Source organism: Penicillium manginii (assembly GCF_028828005.1).
Source record: "Penicillium manginii strain IBT 31320 chromosome Unknown utg000004l:1.0-7231830.0:1.0-7236170.0, whole genome shotgun sequence".
NCBI lineage: Eukaryota > Fungi > Ascomycota > Eurotiomycetes > Eurotiales > Aspergillaceae > Penicillium > Penicillium manginii.
In genome coordinates this window covers 6,990,210-7,015,139 of record NW_026643105.1, presented here as the reverse complement: position 1 = coordinate 7,015,139, position 24,930 = coordinate 6,990,210, and the positions used below count along the sequence as shown (strand labels likewise).

Below are 24,930 nucleotides of genomic sequence, written 5' to 3'. Positions count from 1 at the left end.
AAGAGTCGGTCTGCAAGCGAGACAACATCACCAATCGATCAGAGACCGATTGGCTCTGCAATTCTTTATACGCCTAATGTTTATCTCTTCAACCATGTGAGCCACCGAAGCGGGGTTGACGAGGTGATAATATGGCAAGACTTCTACCGCGATGGGGAAGAAGAGGTCTCGAATGAAAGACGTTGTCAATCTGCTGTGGTTGATTAGTTGGTAAATAATAGACATCAATTGAAATTGGAGTTCAGGTCCGTGGTGGATTTGATTTTCATGACGGCAAAATTTTCACGAGTCGAGCATTATGACAAGCTGATAATTTGCATAATGTGGTAGGTTCACAGACCTGTGAGTTGGACCTCACGAGGACCAACTCAAGAGGTATCTGAGCATGCGTAACCACTCGGAGACAAGTGCTCCCTGCCAGAATTCTGAAAATTCTCTAGGCATTGCGGTTGGAGAAGGGAAGAGGTCTGCCGTCCCGATTTATACGGCCGACTGACCGCCCGAACTATTTCTGCCGATCAGCCGCGTGCGCGACGGCAATCAGTGACGAATTGGACATTTAGGAAAGAGTTAAGGTTGCTCGTTCACTGTGCTATGATCCCTAAGTGTCTGCTTTGAGATCTGTTACTTTCCTGTTTCGACTTCTGCCATGATATGCCACCATCGGTAGTGCATCTCTCCCTCCAATATGGTCAACAATGACCAGTACAATGGCTATCACCGCTGGCCAAAGGAATGGGAAGAGTCTCAACCTCTGGAAATGAACGAAGCCCAAGCAATCCAGCAAGAACTGCCCACGACATACTATCCGCACCCGGCATTCGAAGATGCAGAACATATGACCCAGTTTGCCTACGCCGCCTACGTCCGATCCCGGGATAATCAGCGCAGAGTGTCCCAGTCTCAACCTGACGCGGATGCCAGAGCGCCCACTCCGTTGGAGAGACCAACAGACTCTCGATACCCTCACCTACCCCCATCATACGAGGAAGGGTGGCTCGCATTGAAACAGCGCCGGCAAAATCTGCAGCAGCAGTACCAACCGCACTACCAACAGCCGCAGCAACAGCTACAGTACCAGTCACAATATCAGTCGCAAAATCAGACGTATTACAGTCGACAGCAGCAAGAGCAACAATCACGACTACCGGAGCGGCGCAGGCAACAAGAAGAACAGCGAGAGCAGGAACGGGAGAAATCGCGACAACAAGAACGGCAACGACTACAGGAAGAGCATCAGAAGCAGTACCAGCAACAGCAACAACTGGAGCAGGAGCGCCAGAAAGAACAAAAACAACGTGAATGGGAGATTCAGCAACAACAACAGCAGCAAGAAGAGCGACGCCGACTTAAAAAGGAACGGAAAAAACAAGAGCGACAGAAGGAAGAGCAGCAGCAACTTCAACAAGAACTAGACCGACGTCGACGAGAGGAGCAGCAGCGACAACAGATCACTCTTAATGCGCAGCGGCGGCAATATGAACGACACTTGGGTACCATTTCGAGCTCGCCAACATATCCTACCGGGGCTGCGCAATCTGGGCCGCGGTTCTCACAGGATCCGCCTTCCAAATCGCGTCGATTGAACAATGGGGCGAAAGTTAAAGTCAAACAAACACCGCCTGGCTCTGTGGCTCGAACATTCAAAGCCGGCGATTATGTTCGAAATTCCCCATCCCAATCACATGCTCCGCTGAAGAGGGATATGATTCAGCCCATGAACAATGCCGACGAGCTTAAGAAATTCAGCTATGATCCGACGACGATTGCGCACGATGTGTTGATCAATTGCGCCAAACATCCCACGGAAAGGCCCTTGAATGAGCACATGCAGGCTCTTCGTAAAAAGTTTCCAGAGGTTGACGCTTCTAAAGACTTGACTACTTTCCGCTGGGACCTTGTGGAAGAGGCCCAGGCGAGTTTGGCTTCCCAAATTCGGGAGACTGGGGCTGCACTACCTGTGTCTGCACTAGTCTATACACCAGCACCAGCACCCGCGCGTTCAGCGCAGCCTGTGGCACTCCCACCACCTACCCCTATCGGAGCTCCTGTTCCAGTCACCAGGCCCCCAGTAGCAGGGCCTCCAGCACCCGCGATGCTGCCAGCACCGGCACCAACAACTGCGACTTTGCGACCATCAACACTCCCAGCAAACGCGGCCGCTTTACCGTGGGTTGATTTGCGCGTCCCCCGTTCTCCCAATGTGACCAACCATCACAATTCACTTGGCGAGCTCCCTTTTTTTCAGGTGGACTATCATTCTCGAACACCTTTTACTGGGTCGTGGAAGCTCCCGGGGTCGACCCCAGCTCCAGCTCTAGCTCCGGCTCCAGCTCCAGCTCAAGCTCCGGCTCCAGCTCCAGCCCCAGCTCCAGCCCCAGCTCCAGCCCCAGCTCCGGCTCCGGCTCCGGCAGGCTTCTCACCGCCCAAGCCCCAAGGATCCATCTCTGTTTACCATCCGCCAAGTCCATCTCTCCCCAAATCATCTGCGCCTAAACCCAAACCTACTCCGAAGTCCACCCCCAAATCCACCCCGAAATCTAAATTCAAATCCGAATCCAAATACGAGCCACATTCTAACCTACGAGCCACCCCCACTGCGACTGAGACGTCCAAATCTCAACCTGCCCGGGCTGAAACTCCGCGCTCGCATCCCTCCAACTCCTACCCCGAGCCGCAGGTTATCGTCCCACCCTCCCCAGCTAAGATGTCTACTATTAAGAAGAGAGGCCGACCCAAGAGGGTTGTTGAGGTGGCGATCCCCGCTCCGGAGCCCACTATCCAATATCCCGTGTTTCGGTGCCGATGGGATGACTGCCGAGCTGAGATGCATAATCTGCAAGCTCTCGAAAGTCATGTCATGCAGATGCACATCCCATACAGCTTAACTTGCAACTGGGATGGCTGTCGTGACCAGAATCCCAGGGCAGCCGCGGGTATGTGGAAGCATGCTCAGGACGCGCACGTGCATCCCATGGCTTGGAAATTCGGAGATGGACCCAAAGTACCCGTTACTGGTGAGAAAAAAGACTCAACTTTTGCGTTCGATATTGTGGTACCAGAAGCTCGGCTTTGAAGGATGATTTACGAAGAGACATGGTCTAATTTCAGTGGCTTCTCTAGCTAATGATGAAAAAACTCCCTACTTCCCCGTTCCTCTCACACGGAATGCACGCCCAAGTACCATGACCTTACCAGCAGACAACAGCATGGTGGTCGCATACGCTCGATCGCATGGAAATCAAACAACGGAGCTAAGCGCCCGTGCAATGACCGATGGAGGTATTCGCTGGCTCGACGATGCTGGCGTGACTGCGGAGGCGAGCAGTCACCGAATTTCACCTGTCATGTGTCAGGAGACGGTCAACCAGGAAGAAATGGTGCTGGCTAACTGATTGATTGCTTTCATTTGTTCTATTCCCCCACCCATGATACCCTTGCCTTGTCATTTATCTTGTTGCATGTGTTGCAATCGGAGTTTAAAGCTCGATCTCGATTTCGGCTGGGGAAAGTGTTTGTCATTTGAACCATGTTGAATAAGGATGGGCATCCATATTGCTCTCTTGTCGTACACAAGTCTAAGTACCAGAGCAATCTCAATTCAATTAATTGAATCTCCCATACGAGGTAGAGATTCCTAAATGATCATCTCTATGAAATAGTATAAGCTCCTATTTAGACGGAAGGAGTCGAGCAGGTAACGTTGATCGATATTTATTGTGCCAGAAATAAAATAATTGAAAATCGAGAAAGAAGAGTAGATCGAGGAGACGTACGTGGCTATCACGCTGAACTGGACTGGACTGGTATTTATTGTACATGCACTGGCAGTCCTTTCATAGCGGCACTCAAAACGCCAAACCAAGCCTGGGGACGTGGATTCCTGCCCATCCCCGAGCTTCTGAAGATGATCGCATATGGGCCCCTGGAGCTTATTTCGCATTCCCTGACTCTGGCGACGTGGCTGTGGGTCTGGATGACGACGCGGTTGTAGACTCGATGGGCTTGGAGGACTTTGTGGTGGTATCGGTAGGCTCTTCGTCGGAGGCATTGACATCGAGAAAGTGGTATAGGACAATCATCATCATGGCGCAAGAGCCCAGGAAGATGGCGAGGCGATAGAGGTCACCGTCGGAGATCATGGTGGAGGTGGAGGTGGAGGCGGAGATGGATAGAGCGGGAGCGCGATAGCAAGAGAGTAACCAAGAGACGGGGAGATCGCGGAGTATAAAGGCGAGTTTAGGAGTGCGAGTATGATTATTGTAAAGGTGGAAGCGTGGTGAGTGTAGTTGTGGTAATGGTAGTTGTAGTGGTAGTGGTGTTGGTGAGGTAAAGAGGAACAAGTGGCATCGGCGGGAAGGTGACCAGGGTCCATCCTTGCAAACCTCAATGAGATTCCCCTCTCTTTCTCTCCTCCCACAACCCCCCCCCCCCCCTCCCCTTTCCCTTTCACTCTCTTTCACCCTCTGATGCATCTCAATCATGGCCGATCCTCAAATCTCTTCCGGCAAACCCCCCCGGTCCATCACTACTCGCTTGTCTACTGTGTCGTCAGAAACATCTGAAATGTGATGGCCGATCTCCAATCTGCAGCCGTTGTGCTTTGACCGGCTCCGAGTGCAACTACACCAAATCGCGCCGAGGTTACAAAGGTCCATCCAAGAAGCGTCGCGCTGATGAGGAATCGCCAGAGCATCAGCTGCCCATGGATCCTTTCGTCGGTAGGGCCGATGTTTCCGTCGACTGGAATCATCTACCAACTGGTGGTGGGGGAATTCCAGGCTATCATCAATATACACCTACAATGCCACTACTCTCCTCTGGATCTGCAAGCCCCGGATTGCACGAGTTTCCCATGACAACACCCCAAATGCGTCCGATGCCCGGCCCGTTGACCCCGGATTCTGCTTCTTCCGTCGGCAGCGACGGATATTTACTCGATATCTACTACACCTACTTCCACGCCGCGCATCCCATTCTCCCACCATTGCGATTCCTATACCGCTCCAATTTCCCTCCATTTTTGGAACAAGTGATGAAGTTCATTGGCGCTCACTTCACTCCGGCCACCTCGAGTGAGATCTATCGCCCAATGGTTGTCGCTGCAGTTCAGGAGCAAGTCCCCAGTATCGAGAAGATCCAGGCTCTCCTGCTACTGGCGATTGTGTTGCATTCGCGAAATGAGCGAATGGAGGCTGGCCAATGTCTAGCTAGTGCAGTTGATATAGCACTCGATATCGGTCTCAATCAAGCCAGCTATGCCGAGGTTGCGAGCAACGGCGATCCAATCCGCGCCGAATGTCTTCGTCGGACCTGGTGGGAGCTGTTTGTGATTGAGGGAATGCTGACGGCTCTCGGAGTGCAAAGCGTGTACCGCACTAACCTGGTGTTACCTGAAGTCCCACTTCCCTGTGAGGAGCGAATATACCAGGACGGCCTGACCCCGCCGCCTGCACCGACGATCGCCCAGTTCGATGAGCGTGTATTTGCCGATGAGGAGCGCGACTTTTCTTCCTATTCATACCGAATTGAAGCGGTACGCATTCTTGGTCGTGTGGTGGCCACGCAAGCAATGACCGAGGGCCAGCAGGATAACGTCGAGGCCATCGATGCCCGTATCGCTAGTTGGTTTCATCACCTGCCGGAATCCAAGGCAGAGCTCATGCGACCGGATGGTTCGGTAGACGAGATCATGTTCCAAGCGACCATGCTAGTAAATGGAGCCTCCATTTACCTGAACTTCCCTCGTTCCGACCTCTTGTCATCCCCAGCAGTCGCCTCGGAGGTAATCTGTGGTCACCACGGTCCGATCAGCGTCCCCGCTTTCTCCCACCACGCCCATGCCATGAAGGCCGTCAAAGCAGCTAGCGAGCTTAGCACACTAGCGGCGATGCGTCTGCCTGTGGAACGACACACACCTTTCTTTATCTGCGCGCTTACGCTCAGTTCCATCGTCCAGCTGGCCGCCTGCTCCGTCAAGGCAGGACAGATGCCTGACCCGAGTCGGGATCGCATTGGACTTACCATCGGTGTTTTCCGATCATTGGCTCGTACTTGGGCTATCTCCCAATCCATTATGCGACAGATAAAAGCCGTCGCGCGTGATGTGCTGGAGCTTGGTGTTCGGCCTAGCATTGACCCGCTAGATCTCACGTCATATCTCGATGCTGGCCGATTCTGGGTCCAGGACGGACCTAGCTGAATGGGAAAAGATGTGAATTCAGTCTTGAAAATAAGAATATGACAAGAACTGCCAGCAGCGGAGGGGCTCCTGGCCGGATATAAGAGGGCAATCCTGGCGCGGGAAATTGGGGGCCAGAAACGCTCCCTTTAACCCCCAGCTGATGCTCGGGGATCAAGCCCCCCCTCTTATATGACTCCACTGATCCCCGTCGTTGGATACGGGGACCATTCACCGCCAATATCCCCATTCTCCTGCATATGCAGGGCTTAGCTCGGCCTGCCATGGCCCCTTCGGGATTCACCTCCAGAGCGATCGTGTGGGTTCATCGCATGCTCTCGGTCGCCTCATTGGATGCCCTCCGAGACAATGGGATTCGGAGTTGTCGATCATTGGACAAGGACTATGACTGCATTCAGCTGGAGAGTAATATTACACGTTGACGAATAGGAGAATACCACTCTCGTCTACGGCAGACAGGGTCTATGCTTCGACCCACTTGGGTAGAGTTGACTTCAAATGGCTACAAGATACGGAGTACATGGCATCTACCCTCCATATTATGGCTGGCTTCTATGATAATATACTCGTTTTAAATTATCATTCCATAACTCACATACCATTACCATCTATCCAGTACCTAGTGACTACTAGTTCAAGTTTCCCATGCGAGCTTCTAGGAATTTGAATTTCAAATCTAATCCGAGAAGAAATTCTACAGTATCAGCTCGAGGGGTGCATATTCAAGCAACCAATAGGCCTCATTGCCTGGGTTCTAGTAAAAAGTCTCCTTGGATTCATGAGGAATGATCTTATGGTAGGGTTTCTCGTATTCAAGGCTATTTCAAGCAACTATTCGTAGATCACCATTTTTCATGTCGCGGTATGTGCATTGGGCTGGGCTCATTCTGCCTTGAACTCGGCCGAAACTTCCTTAAAATCAGCGACATCATCAATCGGGATGATAAAACCCCTGCTACTATCCGCAGTTTCGTTTGGAACCGTCTCAACTTTCATATGACCATTGTAGCGAGCACCTTCAAGATCCTGTGGGTGGTCATAGCCATGGCCGGCATAAATGTCAGGAACCACCCCAAAGACCATCATATCAAGAGCCATAATCTCATCGAGCGTCATCTCGGAGAGCATTAACCCAGGGGCGGTCGTCTCAGACACGGTCACCTCGGGCATGGTCATCTCGGGGAGCATTCCCTGTGCTTCTTCAGAAGGAAAACCGGATTGGTCGAGCGTATCGATTGCATAAAACTGCCCACTGCTGTAGCCATAGGGGCCCACTGTCAGGTACTGTGAATTGACAATTAGTACCGACGTAGAGAAGCCTACCAAGATAAGTTGAATCTTACCGAGCATAGATAATGGAGTTGGGTCTGCATTTCGGACAGTTGTTGCCTATGTTCGGCGTCACTTTCCTGCAGTCGTATTGTTTCGTTCGAGAGGCGGGCGACCTCATCTCGGAGCTGTTCAAGATGGCATATGGAATCTCCTCGTTCTTGGTGTGTCAGTAGTGTAAGCAAAGATTCCTCGAGGACTACTCACGACGGGTTGTATTTCCACAGTCAGAGCAAGATGGCTTTTGAATCCGGCGCTGAAGGGCGTGGTATGGTTAGATCTCCTCTGTCGTGGCTAATTGCTCGGGGGGGTACTAGTATAGAAGATACTCACAGAGCGACGACGACTTTTGCCCGCGCTGGGAGGAACACTGGAGGTGGTCATTTGGTCTCAACCTGGGAAGGGATAAGTATGGAAGCAGGAGCTTTCCAACGTTTGTTGTCGCGTACCTAGGTAGACAGGTGGATGGTGGAGGATGGGAGATGGATGGAGATGGAGAGATGAGAGACGGTGGAGAGAGATGGGAGGAGAAGCGGTGGTGGTGGTGGTCGAAGTAGCAACACAACGTTAGTATAGTCTCTAAACATCGCAGTTTAGCCTATTCTTGTTGTTTAATTCTATAATGAGGTATCAGCGGGAGCCTCGCAGTCAAAACAGCCGCACTGAAGGGCATATAATCGTTGGATTTTTCTCCTGTTCTACCGGAGGGTATAGATGATAGTTACTCGTTGGCAACAAATAGCAGCCTGAGTGTGTAAGGCAGACTCTGTCACTCCCAATAACTACTAGTATTCCCGCAGTCTCTTTGCTTCGCTGATTCTCCGTGTCATGATGATCCCCTCTAGGGCTGCCTGACATAAACATTGGCCTCTGTATAATTAATAATAGGAGCCCTGGAGCATGGACGAAATAAACTTATCATCGGGACAAACGTTCTGGCTGTGAGATAGTCTATATCACAGGAGACGTTATTACCATCTTGCACATGAATGATCGAACAAATCCTTCAAGTCAGTTCCTAATGACTCCAGACCCTCATTACGATAGCTTGGATCATCGATGAAAGGAATAAACAACGCATCGCTTTCAGTCAGAAAATTCGTAGAATTCCATGTTGGTGTCGTCCCAGAATTGAGTGGTAGATGCTCATGTAGACTGCCAGTACTAGTAGACAACGCTTCAGCTGACTGATTTGGTATTGGCATCATGACGCCACTGGGAGCCGCAGATAACTGTGAAGAAGATGGTAACATCTCTGCTGGCTCACCAGGAACTGGAACCTCAAATTGCGCAGGATTTGAAGAGTCAGGAATGCTTATGTTGATCAATCTCTGTTTAGACAGCCTCTTTTCAGAGATATACTGGCGTGCGAGGTGTGCGAACTGGGCGACTAATGAGCCGGGCAAAGTACCATTGCTGGCAAATTCTAGTCGACTGAAATGTCCACCGGCAATATCGAGGAGTGCAAGGCTGAGGCTAACCTCAGGGTGATCCGGGTTATGAACTACCAGGTCGAAGAGAATCATCAGACACGACAAGGGCAGCACCGCCAAAATCCTGAATAAGTGCAATCAGTAAATTTACTGTTTGTTTTGGATACTTTCTTTCATGGATTTACCAGATTGGAGTTGAAGGAGCAACCTCGATGAACTTGGTAAGCTCCAAAACAGAGCGTGCAGTTCGCATCATACTGCGTTTCAGATCAAGCTGCTCTTGTATGGGTCCCACCTTGTTTGCACTGGAATGCAACAGGCTCCAAGATAGAGTGAGTAGTGCGTGGAAGTACATGTAATGTGTCATGAGCGCGACTCGTTGAGCCAGTGGTTCGCGCAACAGCCGAGTTTTGAGCGACACTCCAGCACGAAAGCGCTCTGGGATAGATAGGCGCCAAGACTCCAACTCCTTTAGAAGGCCTTGTCCCTTGATAACATATTCAGAGGCTGATTGGTTTAGCGAGGTGATTTGTAAGAAGTCATTGCGAATCTTAGAAACTAGACGGGCGTATCGCAGAAAGCTGAAAAACCAATCATAGTCATCGAATGTGGATTCTTGTACATCTGGAATAGCGCAGCTGATGTTTGAGTCTTGCAGGACCTGAAATATTCGTCTTAGCAGTTTTTTGAGTCAATATTAATGTCCGAGGCATACCGAGGCCTTTCCTGTTGTAAAACAAGAGACTTTTTCCATGAAGTAAAGCACCCAAAACGTACGCCGTTGCGAAACTTCTTGAGCACCATTGGACCGATTATAGCCCAAATCTTGCGCCATAATTGCAGCCTGCGAAAGCATCAAAGAATCAAATTGAAAGGCACATGCAGTCGAGGAAAATATAGCCTGAGATAGCACTTCAGCAAAATTCTTCTGGTCGAAGGAAGGGGGCATTCATATTATACCATAGCCATGAGAGCCTATAACACTGATTAGTCTCTGGACAAGCACATCATGAGAAAGGGAGATAGACCTGAACGGCTGTGAGCGAACCACGAGCTAAAATAAGATCCTGAAGATAGGAGAGCGATCTTGCGAAGTATGACCACGCATCGCCAATGCCCGCTTCGTAGCTACCCCCTTCATTATATTGGCAGCCAATCGCAATAATTGCATAATACAGCGCCGCAAAAGCTTTGTCAGTGGCAAGAAAGTTTGATAAATTTGGAGAAGCCGCCTGTCGTTGAAATTCGGAAGCGCAAAGAAAAGGATATATAGGATGAACCGTTTCAAAATAAACTGTTAAATAGGTGGCTTAGTTACTATACTCATAACAGAACCCTCAGCAGGACGGGAAGTGGGTCGACGAGTCTAGACATACCGAGTATATGAGTGCCCAGAGACTCGGGATGAGGGAAGCTGGAAGGATTTTTTGAATTATAGTCTTTGAGATCTCCGGAGTGAGATATCGAATAACTCGTCTGTACCTTGGCCGCGACAATATCTCGAATATCTGCGAGCAGCTGTTCTAACCTGTCATGTCCGAGCCTTTCGCTGATAGAACGAACTCTTTTGGCCGGGAAGAAAGAGATATTGTGGTTCGGGCCAAATATAGCCGTCAACTAAATGGATTGAAATTAACATTATCAGTTCAAGAGCAACAGAATTGGGAGTGGGCCCAGGTGTGCTAACTTGATCTGGGCGTTTGGCGCTACCGGAAATGCGCGAAGCTGGACGATCGGCTAGTAACGAGTCGATATAAAGTGTGGTTGGAGTGGTGTTGCTGTGTCCTAGCAACTTGAAGTTTGCCCCAAGTCCATGTCCTTCAGGTCCGAGGTATATCGGTGGGCCTTCTGAATATTAAGTGAGTGAAATCTTGGATTTATTCTATCTCGATCACTTTACCTGACTGGCTCAGCTTGCGTTTTCGACGCTTTTTGATGAAGCTAAAACAGCAATCCTTATTGCGGGACTAAATATTTCGATCTTTCTTAACTTAATGCCTTGGTTCTGAAGTAAGAGAATGTGCATACCAAGCAAAATTCACACCTATCGGCAGTGCTCATTTCTGTTTCCGATTTCAGCAGCCCGGAAATTGCAAATGATAAGGCGGAACTTACTGCACCGGTGCTTGCGGATACGGCATGCATCACAGGCCTGATGCAGTGCTTCCGACATGGCCGCCAGCTGCGTAAAAGTGATAAGGCTGCTGAAAAGTGGTAGAAGGGGCGCCGAAATCGTTCTTTAAAGCTGTCCTTCCAGTCTCCGACGCCGAAGGAGATGTCCAATCAATTGATCTCCTGACTCAACGGGACCCACATGGGCCGAAAAGAAGGCGTATCTTCGGCGCCGCAAAGAAGAACCCCACCACAAGATCCGAAATATCACTCGCGGATGTCAATCGTTGACCCACATCGGCGCCGAAGTAAAGCTGAGGACAACACAGATTAGACATTCTCCTGGGTAGATTTCAAGTTTTTGCGTTAAATGACATATTGGTTTTATGCGCCGATGGAACTTGATATTATTAATAGCATAAATGACAGGTGCCAGAAAAAGATAGTGTTAGTAGTACAAGTAATAGTATACTACTAGTATAAAGAGCGCCGGGCCCGTGGTGAAATTTCAAGCTATTGAGCACCTGGACATGATATTCATCTTCTTTAGCTGAGTCTTCTTGCTAGAACCTTGAACTTCAAGTTCGTAAATAGGCCTTATTATTCTCATTTATCTTCACCCATGCTTTATGCCAATGTCGTCTCAATCCGAAAATGTCAGCGCCGAGGCCAGGACTACGACACCTGCGCAGGAAGAACTTGAACGAGCATGGTCAGGCGTCACAAAGAAACCCAATGACAGAGACTCTCCAAATATCTGTGAAAGGGACAGGGCACAGATCACGAACCTTGCTAGGCGCCTGACGGATGCCTCAATCAAATCAGGGGTTCAAGTAGCAGTGTCCAACCCCTTCAAGGGCTCTAACGACCCCGGACTTGACCCATTTTCCAAGGAATTTGATCCCAAGAAATGGGTGGAAACAGTCCTGTCTCTAAACTCTCAGAGTGCTGAGCGTTATTTGCCTCGCAAGGCCGGGTTTTCTTTCCGTGATCTTAGTGTTCACGGGTTTGGTAGCCCCATCAGCTATCAAAAGAACTTCCTCAACGTTTTTTTGCAAGTGACGGATCTCGTTTCTGGTCTCATCAATCGTAAAGACCAAAAAATGCAAATTTTGCAGAACCACAATGGACTCCTCCGAAGTGGTGAGATGCTCCTTGTCTTGGGGCGACCAGGCAGGTAAGACTTAAACCCCAATTAAAGGTTTGATATGAGAGGGCCGGCTGACTTTGAATTTGTTCCAGTGGAGTGTCAACATTTCTCAAGACCATTGCCGGTCAAACTAAGGGACTTCACTTGGACGAGGGCTCGAATTTCAACTACCAAGGTTTGTACGCTACCTCCTTGGCCACGCTCAATTCTTACATTTCTTAAGGCATTCCTCGCGAAAGGATCCGAGGAGAATTTCGTGGAGATGTTATTTACCAGGCTGAGACTGACACGCACTTCCCACATTTGACCGTTGGCCAAACACTTCTGTATGCGGCCTTGGCAAAGACTCCTCGGAATCGACTTCCCGGCGTGTCTCGTGATGAGTATGCCAGACACATGCGGGATGTTACCATGGCTGTTTTTGGTCTCACACACACAATGGACACGAAAGTTGGCAATGAGTTCGTCCGCGGTGTCAGTGGTGGTGAGCGCAAGAGAGTCAGCATCGCCGAGGTTTGCTTGGCACAAAGCCCAATCCAGTGCTGGGATAATAGCACGCGAGGCTTGGACAGTGCTACAGCACTTAAATTTGTCCAGACTCTGCGTTTGTCAGTGGATCTCACAGGCATAGCAACAGTCGTAGCCTTATACCAAGCTTCCCAGCAGGCCTACGAGGTATGGATTACCCCATCTTCCTCTATCACTCTAGCGAATATACGCTAACTTTACATCGATAGACTTTCGATAAGGTTGCCGTGCTATACCAGGGTCGACAAATATACTATGGGCCTATTGGGCTGGCCAAAGACTACTTTGTGAATCTTGGATACCACTGCCCAGACCGACAGACAACCCCTGACTTCCTGACTTCCCTCACAAACCCGGTTGAAAGAGTGGTGAGATCTGGATTTGAAGCCAAAGTGCCCCGGTCTCCGGAAGAATTCGCCAAGGCGTGGAAAGACAGTGCACTTCACAAAGAGCTCATGCAGGATATTACAGAATTTGAAAGGCAATACCCTATGGGATGCCCGGCTGTTGACAATTTCAAAGAGTCTCGGCAAGCCGAAAAGGCTTCTTGGATGTAAGTACTACTTCTCTTCATTATCTATCGAGCTTAAAGAAACTGACTACTTCAGGACACCCAATTCACCATATACCATTTCAGTTCCATTGCAAGTCCTTCTCTGCATTCACAGGGGAATCCGCCGAATTCAAGGCGACATGACTTTCTTCGTCATCACAGTGGGTGGAAATACAGCCGTATCTTTGCTATTGGGTAGTGTCTTCTACATGCTACAGGATACAAGTGCTAGTTTCAATAACCGTTGCATTGTTTTATTTTTTGCGCTTCTGTTCAATGCTCTGAACAGTTCTTTGGAGGTATGTCAGATTCGACGGAAGTAGAAATTGGGAAGCACAACTGACAGATTGGAAGATTTTGTCCCTGTATGCCCAACGCCCAATCGTCGAAAAGCATGCGACTTATGCCTTCTACCATCCATTGTCCGAAGCTATAGGATCTATGATCTGCGACCTTCCTTGCAAAATTTTATCAACAGTGGCATTCAATATCCCACTATATTACATGGCAAATTTGCGGAAGGAACCAGGTCATGTCGTTATATATCTGTTATTCGCCTTTTCCTCGACCCTGGTCATGTCAATGATATTTCGAACTATCGGTCAAACAACTCGAACAATCGCGGAAGCCTTGACTCCGGCGGCATTGATGGTAATCGCCATGGTTCTGTACACGGGCTTCATTTTACCGATCCGCAACATGCAAGGCTGGCTTCGGTGGATCAATTACCTTAATCCTCTCGCATATTCCTATGAGGCGCTGATTGCGAACGAATTCCATGGCCGTAACTTCGAATGTGCCAGCTTCGTACCGGCTGGGCCCGTGTATCAAAACACAACTAGTGCGGAGCGCACATGTTCAGTGGTTGGTGCTTCGGCTGGGTCATCTGTAGTCAGCGGAGACCGCTACATTGCCATGAGCTATGGGTATTATTACTCACACGTGTGGAGGTGCGTTATCTTCTATTATGGGTTACTCGGTTCTTTTCTTACGTGAACTATACAGGAATCTCGGTATCCTAATTGCCTTCATGATATTCTTCATGATTGTTTATCTACTGTCAGCAGAGTATATCAGCTCTGACATGGGTAAAGGGGAGGTTCTTATCTTTCAGCGCAGTCATCTTTCAGCCGTGAAAGAGAAGAGAATGACGGATGAGGAAACCGGATCTCCAACGACCAGCGAGAAATCCAGACTAGATGAAGTCAACGAACCAGCATCGAGTGGCATCACAGCCCAAAAGAGCGTTTTTCACTGGCGAGATATTTGCTACGATATCACGATCAAGGGTCGAACAAGAAGAATAACCGATCATGTCAACGGCTGGGTCAAGCCAGGTAAACTCACGGCTCTGATGGTAAGCATCGCCGTCTAATTTGAATGACAGCGCAATGGAATACAAGGCTAATGGAGTGCAGGGTGCTTCGGGGGCAGGCAAAACCACATTGCTAGATGTTCTAGCTAATCGAGTGACGATAGGGGTTGTGACGGGTGGAGTCTTCAACAATGGCCTTCAGCGTGATGCCTCTTTCCAACGACGAATTGGCTATGTTCAGCAGCAGGACCTTCATTTGGAAACTGCCACTATCAGGGAGGCATTGGAATTTAGTGCTTTTCTGAGACAGCCTGCTCATATTAGTAGGGCTGAAAAGTTACAAAGTGTCGAGGAAATTCTGGATCTTCTTGAAATGAGGAGTTATGCTCATGCTATTATTGGCAACCCCGGCGAAGGGTTGAATGTTGAGCAGAGGAAACGACTGACAATTGGCGTGGAGCTCGCAGCCAAGCCAGATCTTTTGTTTTTCCTTGACGAACCAACATCTGGACTAGACAGTCAAACAGCATGGTCAATCTTGCTTCTCTTGCGGAAGCTCACAGATCATGGTCAAGCCATTCTCTGCACTATCCACCAGCCCTCGGCTATGCTCTTTCAACAATTTGATCGCCTTCTCCTTCTTGCAGCTGGCGGCCGCACAGTCTACTTTGGTGATATTGGGGCGAACTCGAAGACCATGACCGAGTATTTCGAGCGGCACGGAGCAGATCATTGTGAAGAAAGTGATAATCCAGCAGAATGGATGCTCCGTGTGATTGGTGCCGCCCCGGGCAGTACGACCAAGATTGACTGGCCGGCCACTTGGATTGGTAGTCAGGAATATTCCAATGTCAAAGAGGAGCTGGCCTCCTTAGAGCAGAATCCAAGTTCGGAGAGTACTTCACGTGCCGATTCTTCCCTCCAATTTGCCAGCCCATTCCATGTTCAACTTTGGGTTTGTACAAAACGGATATTTGAGCAGTATTGGAGAACCCCTTCGTACCTTTTTTCGAAATTGATCATGTGTTTTGTCACTGTGAGTTCAAAGGATCAATCTTGACTAAATTGAGGATGCTAATCGTCTCACTTTACGCTAGGCTTTATTCATTGGATTTTCCTTTCTACAGACAAAAATCACCGTGCTCGGACTACAGCACCAAATGTTCGCTATTTTCATGCTTCTCGTCATATTTCCGTTCCTAGCATACCAGCAGATGCCGAACTATATCCTACAGCGCGACCTTTATGAAGTCCGAGAGCGTCCATCAAAGACCTACTCTTGGGTGACTTTCATACTGGCCCAGATCATTGTGGAGATACCGTGGAACTCCCTGGCTGCACTGATCACGTTTATCCCCTTCTATTACCTGATAGGCATGAATCACAATGCCGCGGCCACTCAGCAAACTACAGAAAGAGGCGGATTGATGTTCCTGCTGATCTGGGGCTTCCTGATGCACTGCGGTACATTTACGACAATGGTAGTCGCAAGTGCCGCCACAGCGGAGATCGGGGCAATTCTGGCACTGCTCCTGTTTGTGTTTTCTCTGATATTTTGCGGAGTTATGGCAACCCCAGCGAGTCTACCTGGTTTCTGGATCTTCATGTACCGCACGTCTCCCCTTACCTACATCATCAGCGCGATGATGTCCACTGGACTCGCCAATATCAATGTGCAATGCTCGGACATAGAAACCATTTTGGTTCAGCCACCCAGAGGGGAGACCTGTGGGAGCTATCTCGCGGCATACTCGCAGATGGTTGGAGGTGCGGTATATAATCCTGATGCCACTTCCAACTGTCAATTTTGCGCGATCACCAGGTCGAATGTGTTTTTGCAATCGGTTGCGTCTTCCTATGACGAGCGCTGGAGAAACTTTGGCCTGATTTGGGCGTATGTGGCTTTCAATGTCTTTGCTACATTGATTCTATACTGGTATGTGCGGGTCTGTGGTAGCCCTGGATTGTCGCATGTTGGATTTTGGACTCAGAAGATTTCGAAGTACCTTGCGCTGAAGAAAGCGCAATGAGAGGCAATGATCTACCGATGAAAATAGGTGCTTCTCATTGATTGGTGTCTGTTGATATTCTTGATGGATTGGATGGGGCGTGTGGAACGAGGTGGCTTCAGGGAAAGGGCATAATGGACAAGTCGGCGACCTACCTACTATGATAATATGAGGTCAGTGTAGGCCAGGGGCTATGATATAGAGCTTGATGTATTTTGTCTAAAATCCCAACTCAGACCAATCCTTCTGAAGGAAGTTCCCACTCCATTTTCAGTTTTCATAGATTCAATGAAAGGAGAGACAGTGCGGGTTGAAAACTCGCCAGTCTCACCTTCGATATCTCTTTATCAAAATCTCGCTCGTTCGCCGATTCCGACTTTGCCCTAGTCGGGAAGGATTTCGGAGATCGGCCATCTCTCCGAACTCTCCTCGTTACGAACTACACCATTGCACTCCCCAGACACCAATTGACTGATAAGGGCCGAGCTGGCTCATTGAATTGATTGATCAATTCTCTTCTTTACTTTTCCGAGGCCAATATCCCCCTCATCACATGGCGGACATCTTGCAATCCTGAGTGGGAGATTCTCCAGGTGGACCCGAACGACGCAACTCCTGCATCAATTGCCGATCACCAACGTTGAAAAGGGCCCAGAAAGGATTTTCATGAGAACTTGAATCGTCACAATTCCACTTTTTTTCATCTCCCCTACGATGGTTTCATCGGGCTTGCTTCCCGCAAAAGCGCATAAACGGGAGCAAGGCGTCCAGGTCAACCTTATCGCAGTGCCCGACGGCGCCTCCACGCCAGGAACGGCCTCTCCTCCGAACGAGCCAGTGTCAAAATTTGAACTAGTCACCTGGAATGGACCCCATGATCCCGAAAATCCGCAGAATTGGGCACGACGTGAAAAACTGCTGCGATCCTTTGCACCATTGGCCGTCATCTTCTCCATCTCATTCTGTTCGAGTATTTTCGGGTCCGCCACCAGCGTCACAGCCCACCAATATGGCGTGTCGGAAGAAGTCATGAGTCTCAGGCGTTGCGCTCTTCATGGCTGGATATGCAGTCGGTCCACTCATATTCGCACCCATGGCAGAAGTAGTAGGTAACCTGCCTGTCATGGTGGTTGCATTAGCCGGATGTGGAGTCTTTCAAATCCCACTTGCACTAGCCCGCAACGTCACCACAATCCTAGTTTCTCGATTTCTGGCAGGCATGCTAGGGAGTGGCGGTCTCGCCGTTGGATCGGGATTGTTGGCCGATATCTTCGGCCCGATCACGCGGGGAATTGCTGTCGGGACATCCGCTTCAATCATGAACCTAGGTTCGACTATTAGTCCAATTGTCGGAGCCTACATCGTCGACAGATACGACTGGCGCTGGACAGCATGGACATCTCTGATCCTCTGCGGGGTGGTCGGACTCCTCTGCATCGCACTCTTGCGAGAATCCTCGCACAATCGCCTGCTCATGCGTCGGGCAGCCTATCTGCGCCACGAAACAGGTAACCCGAACTATCGAGCACAAGCAGAAATGGCTTCCCTGAATCCGCAAGTCCTCCTTCGCAAATACTGCACAAAGCCCGTTCGCATGTTCTGCCAAGAACCCATTCTCATCGTGATGACAACCTACCTAACCCTGGTCTACGGCACGCTGTACCTCTCGTATCAGTTATTCCCGCGGGCATTTCGAATGCGTGGCTGGAGCGTGCCTACTGCCACTCTCCCATTTACGGCTGTTGGTCTGGGCGTATTGTCTGCCTTGGGAGTTTTCTCGTTTTTCACAATGACCTGGTACAAGCGGCGATGGGTACTTGCTCAAAAGGCAGCGGTAGATGGTGTCCCAGCCCGCGTGCCTCCTGAAGATAGACTGCCGCCGATGATATTGGGAGCCGTATTACTTCCACCGAGTCTGCTTTGGTTTGGCTGGAGTGGGGGTACGCATTGGGTTGCGCAGGTGATTGCCTGCTTCTTCATCGGACTGTCTCTACAGCTCATTTTTATCACGGGTATCGCGTATATTGTTGACGTTTATTTGTTGAACACGGTCTCGGCCATTAGTATTCACGTCATGGTGCGAAGCCTTGTGTCTGCGTCGTTTCCTTTATTTGAGGGCCCGATGTATGGCACATTGCACATAAATTGGTCGGCTACATTGCTGGCTTGTTTATCTGCATGCATTATGGCTTCGCCGATCATTTTTAGAATCCATGGCCCTCAGATCCGGAGCTGGAGTCGGTTTTCAGTGGGCGGAATATAGGGGGACGGTTAGAAATAGAGGTTATGTAAATAAGAATAGATTTATAGATAGACATTAGAAAGGGTGAGACGAAGGGCCCGGGGCGTAAAAGGTTAGAAGTAGATGGAACTCAACCACAAATGTTTATTGAATCTAACGTGAACCCATGTGTAAAGAGCTAGGGGTATCTCGGATGCTTCTGCAGGAATGTAGGAGAACAGTTGAATGCCAGGACCAAGATCTGTGTTGCTGGAATTTTAAGGGAAAAAAGAAAAAAGAAAAGCGCCAGAGAATGAAGCTAGTGGGATATCAATGAAGAGATAAAAAGATGAAAAAGGGCAAAGGATGGGAAAAAACCAAAACTCCGTGCCATGCTTCTGTCGTTGGCATCGTCAAGTCTAAATGTGAAACAGAAAAAGAACGACAATATTCGCCGGTAGCTCTAAAAGAGAGAGAGAGAGAGGGAGGGAGGGAGGGAGGGAGGGAGGGAGAGAGAGAAGGAAAAGGTGAAAAGGGAGATACGAAAGTGCTGAGGGGTACCCTAACCAAATTCGCGCATTTCTCGCAAAGCAAGAGCTCGGCGGGTAATGACGTCTTCACGGCGTACCATGTTGCGAAGAGCTTCGCTAGCTTGAATCAGGCCATCGATGCTGATGGCATGATTGGTCATTTGGTGGTTGATGTAGGTATAAAGCGCGGCTGGTGTGGAACATGTTGTCAACAATTGCGGCTCGTTAAGCTTCAACAATGCCAATGCAACCTGGAAAAGGAACGTGCTTCCACCTCCACCACCAGAGGCGAGGTCTTCCGAGACTGGTGTGGCTTTATCGGCCTCTTTGATGCTGGAGGCAGCGGATGCATTCGTCGTGGTACCATTCTGCACTGTGCTGGTAACGTTAAGACAGAGAACAACATCCCAAACACGGTAGAGAGCCTCTGCAGACAGGCAGTCGGTGAAGAGAGACAGGAACCACTGGAAAGTAAGGGCCTCCAACTCGATACCCAAGTCTTCCAAGTGCGAAGAAAGGTTAGGCAGTATCTCAGTGATGTATTGGCGGAGGACAGCCTGATCTGCGCGTGATGCCATGAGGCCGTGATCATAGTAATGCTGGGGAAGAATGATTTCAATCATAGAGGTCAAGATCCAGAAAGCATCTTCGGCAGTCGGCATGATGAGGAGAAGTGACGCGGTAATAAGATTCATGCCCTGGCAATAGCCCACTTCCGAGTTACGGCGAGAATATGCCAATAGAACCTCCTTCAGCTTGGCAACGCCCGGTCCCTTGCGGAAGAACACATTATCTGTCAAGGTACGGCGAATATCCATTTCGATCTGTGCAATGACTGAAGGATCTGGCTCGGTGCCGCCGACTCCTCGCACAAGGTCATCGTAGTATCCTGGAATCCGCATCCCAGAGGCACCACTGCATTCAGACCACACCTTGGCCCGAAGAGCAACTGGGATGCCGCCAAGGACAAGTGTTCGGAATTCTCGCCACTTGGCGCGGCCCACCTTTCCTTTGTTACCAAGTCCGGAAACCCCAATGACCTCGCCGTCAGCAAGAGTTGCTTCTGGTGTATCCACAGCAGGAACGGACTTGTCAGAAGACGCGGCAGCGGCGGCTGCAGCCTCTCCTTCTTTGCGGCGCTCCGCTCTTACTTTGCGAAGGAATTCATTCCACCTTACTGTGCGATCACGCTGCAACGTATCATGAAGATCGGTGAGCTGTTCAAGTAAAAGCTTGACCGGTTCGGTCTCAGAGGCATTGATTCGAACAGCAGGTTGCTCCTCCGACGATATTCCTGCGAACTCCGGGCGATCTGCCGTGATTGCCGACGTACTGGCGGATGGCTGGCCTGAATTGAGCGATAGAGTTCCATCTTTGTCGACCGATACGGACGAGCTATGAGAGCGAGTGGGCTCCGCCGTAGTCAAAGAGACTATAGGAGCAGTGGAGGGCGTGTGGGATAAAAGCTCCGTCGGGCGAGATGGCAGTTTGAGATAGTCTTGCCAGCGGCGAAGTCCAGCAGTCCCATTCTCGGGATCCACAGGAGAGTCTGGAGGAGAGTTGAGAGCTTCTGGGGTGGTTGAGGGAAGGGCTTGGTTTTCATCCTCGGCATCGGAGTCACTGCGCAGGTTGCCAAGGGTTTCTGTGATGCTCAATCGGTGTTTGCTAGTCTTGCTAGCATTTGCTTCCCTCTGGCGCTTTTTCCGACGTTGATCATAAATGAACCCAAATCGATCCGTCAGAAATTCCCCAGACTGGGAATTGTTGTAGATAGGAGAAAGGGTCGGTGGACGAGACTCCATAGGCAAGATAGCATCCATCTCGACAGGGCCTAAATTATTCGAGCTCCGGTCCGAATTTTCCGCTGCTGCTGCACCTTGCGAAATATTGGATACAGGCGTTCTTCGTGCAGCCGGATTGATTCTGACCGTGCCTGTATTGCTACCGGGACGTCCTCCAGAGGCGGGCATGTTGGTGTTGCTGTTGATTCGCTTCAATGCTGCCATTGCGCTCATCGAGTTTTTGGAGTCTGTGTTTTTGTCCTGATTGCTGGAGATCTTGCGACTGCTCTCCGAATCACTAGAATCCTTTGGTCCTTGGGCATTCCCTGCAAATAGCTTGACAGTCCAGGAGCCAAGGGAGCGGGATGACTTGCGCGAATGAACACTGACGTCGTCCCCATTGGTAGAACCACTTGCAATACGTCTTCCTAGTGTATCACTTGCGATAGAGCCAGGCTTTCCATTAGGAGGATGAAAGAGCTGCTCATCGAGAGCCTTACGCCGGACAGAAGGATTGCTCGGGACTCGAGTACGCTGAGTATCATCTTCTTCGACTTCTTGCATGTCACTCATGATACTGCTGGCACGGCTAGTCTTGCGACTGGGATTCGTTGATCCAAAGATATACTCCTGCCAGCCACGCATGGAGCCTTGGCGTTTGCGGTTGCCTTCAGCATCACGCAGTTCATCGGCTCGCTGAGGCCGAATAGTCGCCTGAAGATCAGAGTTGTGCTCAGAAGCATCACCATCGTTCGATCCAACAGCGTCCGTCATGGCCTGAGACATGAGACCGTCCAGACCGGAGCTCTGCGAAGCCTGACCAAGACTGTGGGTGCTGTCTCCATCCGAACCGCGGTCCTCTGGGTTGTTCTCCATTTGATACAACCGGCGTTCAATATCTTGATTCGACACCGACACTTCTCGAAGCATTTTCTTCAGTTCCCGCTCCCGCGCATCGGCCCGTTGCCGCAATGCGGAAATCTCAGCATCCCGCTGGGCCAAATCACGGGCAAACTGCCTAACTATCTTGACAGGACCGGTGGTAGATATCATACGTTCGATATGCGCATCGTCCGCGAGGTGCAGAGCGCCTGGAATATCACGAGCCGGAAGCGAATCATCGAAGAGAGCGGCGCGGCCGGAGGCATGGGATACCCCAGTCGTTAGGCGGGCCAGGGTAGCCTTGCGTCCGCGACCGGTCTCATTGGAACCATCTCCAATGTCTCCCGTCAGCAAGGTAGTTGTCAGGCCTCGTGTCAAGGTGGGGGTGTTGTCGGGCGGCGAACTCGGGGGCAGAGAAGGGAACGAAGTCAAATCGGTGCGTGTGTTTGAACCGGAATGGCGCTTCTGGGCCTTTGATCGTAATGTCCTAGCCTTTGCACTGCGGTTGGAAGCTGAAGATGCCTGGGATGAGGACCTCCGTTGTGAGTGAGGATCGGGCTCCGCCATGACTCAACGACTGGTGAAGGGCGTAGATGTCGAATGGGGTGGTTATGGACTTCATGAATGCTGGGCAGAGAGTTGGACGAAAAAACAAAAACAAAGAGAAGCTCTCCTGGAGAAAACGCGGTGCAAAAGTAGGAGAATGCTGTAAGGGTTGTCTGTCAGTTATCGGTCTCTCCAGCTTTGGTGTTCTGTGCCCTTCGGGGTTGTGTTGGTCGATCCTAGCCGATTCGGAGTGGATCTTTGTGGGAATGAAGGGAGATCGACGCACTTTGTGGTTCGTAAAGAAGGGGAAATCAAAAGGGTGAAATAGGTCCACTGGCTATCTTGCAGAAAAGCAGGAATGTCTAAATTTCGAAACTTGGCAGACTCATCGACATCCGCGACAGCTTCGAGAGACCCAAAACAAGCACTGGGCACATGACGTGGTTAATCACGTGATTTATATAGATATCAGGTGACTGTATGCTAGTCAGCAAATCACGTGACTTGTGCCTCGGCACTCCGCATAACCGGCGAAGTGGGGAAGGTGCGATGCGGGCAAGCTCCTGCCCATTGAGACTGGAGAGTATTTAGTGACTGCCGAAGACGACATTGCGGTCTGGACCATTTGGCATTGCTCTTCTTTACCTTCTCATCCAAAGCCCTTTATATTCACCATGTCTTCATCTTCCGCCGCCAAACAGCGCCTCCAAGCTCTCAGCAAGCAGCTTGTTGAAGGTATCTCCGACGAAGGAACATTTGAAGGTATCCCCAAAATCCGACACATTGCCCGGACTCTGCAGGCCCGTAAGTATCACCGACTCGAGCACTGTCTTATATACTCCGTACAATTTGCACAACCCTGGAAAGCAAAGAGCAAAAAGCAAAAAGCAAAAACAAAAGTCGCACCCTTCAGATCACTAGAATTGTCAGTGGTTAACACTCCCAGCAGTCGAACTAAAGATAAGGTCGTTATTGTCACCGGTATGTCAAACCCCATATCATGTCATACGATCCATCACACTAATGCATGCACTACCACCATCCACAGGCGCCAACTCTCCCAATGGAATTGGCCGAGCCAGCGCACACCAATTCGCCAACAATGGCGCCAAGGCGGTTTACATCTGCGATTTCAGCGACTCACATCTCGCAATTCACAAGCGGGAGATGGAGTCTCTCTACCCGGGTGTGGATGTGCATGTGCGTCAATTCGATGCCGGAGACGAGAAAGCCGTGTCCGGCGTCATCGACGAAGCTATCGCCAAGTACGGCCGTTTAGATATCTTCTTCGCCAATGCTGGAATCGTAGGACAACCGAAGATGTTCACCGAAATTGATGGGGATGGGTTTATGAACACTATGAAAACGAACGCTCTTGGGTAAGGATTTGTCCCGGAAAAGCTTCCCTCCTAGCTTGAAGTGGAACTAACATTGTACAGAGTCTTCCTGGCAGCTAAGCACGCCGCTCCTGCTATGAAGGTTACTTCCGAATCCAAGCCATATCCCAGCGGCTCCATCATCTGCACAGCCTCGGTAGCCGGACTTCGGTCCAACGCCGGCTCAACCGACTACTCCGCCTCCAAAGCGGCAGTCGTCTCTATTGCCCAGACCTGCTCGTACCAGCTAGCCGGAACCGGTATTCGTATCAATGCGATCTGTCCCGGTCTGATCGAGACAGGCATGACACAGTCTGTCTTTGATCACGCTAAGAAGCGCGGCACCACTCGCAAGATTGGCCAGTTGAACCCTCTGCAACGTGGTGCTATCGCGGACGAGGTCGCTCGGGTGGCATTGTTCCTCGGTAGTGATGAGAGCAGCTATGTCAATGGCCAGGCGTGGGCTGTGTGTGGTGGACTGAGTGCTGGACACCCCGTCGTCCCTGGCAAGCTGGCATGATTTCAAACTTGAAGTCTTCCATGTATATATTGATGAAGTACTAGTATCTAAGAAATGACATGCAGAGTCGAAGATTCGGGGCCCTACTACTCTCCCTACTTGACAACGGCATCAAAATTGAAGAAAATATGGTGATTAGAGATCCATTTTTAAATACAACAGGATGGAATGATCCACGGCAATCGAGAGTCCAGTTCAACGATTTCGGACAAAAGGAAATAAGGAGAATGCGTGGCAAACTGGGGACACAGTAGGAAACTGCAAGGAAATAATTGCAGATGGGTGCAAAGTGGGTGGCGCTCTTTCGAGCCAAGTCCAGGCCGGAGGAGCGCAAGATAAACGGATAGCAAAAAAGCCGTTCCATACCAGAAGGTACGACGAAGACAAAATAGTGACAGATTCCTTGGGGGCAGTAGCACAAGAAAAAAAAATAAAAAGGGAAA

At 50.0% G+C, this 24,930-nt stretch overlaps 9 protein-coding genes across 9 annotated transcripts; 5 read left to right on the top strand and 4 right to left on the bottom strand.

The window, feature by feature from the left end:
- Positions 1-688: 688 nt before the first annotated feature.
- On the top strand, positions 689-3,395 carry N7533_006340 (putative C2H2 finger domain protein; the record flags this gene model as incomplete). The annotated part of the gene is made up of 3 exons (XM_057102990.1): positions 689-2,203; positions 2,570-2,936; positions 3,199-3,395. The coding sequence occupies 3 exons, from the start codon at positions 689-691 to the stop codon at positions 3,393-3,395; spliced, it is 2,079 nt and encodes a 692-aa protein (XP_056962620.1).
- Positions 3,396-3,932: 537 nt separating this feature from the next.
- Positions 3,933-4,142, bottom strand: N7533_006339 (dolichyl-diphosphooligosaccharide--protein glycosyltransferase subunit 4; the record flags this gene model as incomplete). Its single annotated transcript, XM_057102989.1, has 1 exon — positions 3,933-4,142. One exon carries the CDS (start codon positions 4,140-4,142, stop codon positions 3,933-3,935), a length of 210 nt encoding a protein of 69 aa, XP_056962619.1.
- A 340-nt stretch (positions 4,143-4,482) lies between these two features.
- Positions 4,483-6,202, top strand: N7533_006338 (fungal specific transcription factor domain-containing protein; the record flags this gene model as incomplete). The annotated part of the gene is made up of 2 exons (XM_057102988.1): positions 4,483-4,538; positions 4,594-6,202. The coding sequence occupies 2 exons, from the start codon at positions 4,483-4,485 to the stop codon at positions 6,200-6,202; spliced, it is 1,665 nt and encodes a 554-aa protein (XP_056962618.1).
- Positions 6,203-7,084: 882 nt separating this feature from the next.
- On the bottom strand, positions 7,085-7,552 carry N7533_006337 (uncharacterized protein; the record flags this gene model as incomplete). The annotated part of the gene is made up of 1 exon (XM_057102987.1): positions 7,085-7,552. One exon carries the CDS (start codon positions 7,550-7,552, stop codon positions 7,085-7,087), a length of 468 nt encoding a protein of 155 aa, XP_056962617.1.
- A 1,593-nt stretch (positions 7,553-9,145) lies between these two features.
- N7533_006336 (fungal specific transcription factor domain-containing protein) lies at positions 9,146-9,768 on the bottom strand (the record flags this gene model as incomplete). The annotated part of the gene is made up of 2 exons (XM_057102986.1): positions 9,146-9,625; positions 9,742-9,768. The coding sequence occupies 2 exons, from the start codon at positions 9,766-9,768 to the stop codon at positions 9,146-9,148; spliced, it is 507 nt and encodes a 168-aa protein (XP_056962616.1).
- A 1,937-nt stretch (positions 9,769-11,705) lies between these two features.
- Positions 11,706-16,652, top strand: N7533_006335 (CDR ABC transporter; the record flags this gene model as incomplete). Its single annotated transcript, XM_057102985.1, has 9 exons — positions 11,706-12,253; positions 12,319-12,401; positions 12,450-12,901; positions 12,964-13,307; positions 13,363-13,606; positions 13,662-14,257; positions 14,313-14,664; positions 14,726-15,658; positions 15,720-16,652. The coding sequence occupies 9 exons, from the start codon at positions 11,706-11,708 to the stop codon at positions 16,650-16,652; spliced, it is 4,485 nt and encodes a 1,494-aa protein (XP_056962615.1).
- A 693-nt stretch (positions 16,653-17,345) lies between these two features.
- Positions 17,346-18,894, top strand: N7533_006334 (uncharacterized protein; the record flags this gene model as incomplete). The annotated part of the gene is made up of 2 exons (XM_057102984.1): positions 17,346-17,664; positions 17,732-18,894. The coding sequence occupies 2 exons, from the start codon at positions 17,346-17,348 to the stop codon at positions 18,892-18,894; spliced, it is 1,482 nt and encodes a 493-aa protein (XP_056962614.1).
- Positions 18,895-19,414: 520 nt separating this feature from the next.
- N7533_006333 (TBC domain-containing protein) lies at positions 19,415-22,612 on the bottom strand (the record flags this gene model as incomplete). Its single annotated transcript, XM_057102983.1, has 1 exon — positions 19,415-22,612. The coding sequence occupies one exon, from the start codon at positions 22,610-22,612 to the stop codon at positions 19,415-19,417; it is 3,198 nt and encodes a 1,065-aa protein (XP_056962613.1).
- A 653-nt stretch (positions 22,613-23,265) lies between these two features.
- On the top strand, positions 23,266-24,487 carry N7533_006332 (SDR family NAD(P)-dependent oxidoreductase; the record flags this gene model as incomplete). Its single annotated transcript, XM_057102982.1, has 3 exons — positions 23,266-23,572; positions 23,640-23,970; positions 24,031-24,487. The coding sequence occupies 3 exons, from the start codon at positions 23,266-23,268 to the stop codon at positions 24,485-24,487; spliced, it is 1,095 nt and encodes a 364-aa protein (XP_056962612.1).
- Positions 24,488-24,930: the final 443 nt, after the last annotated feature.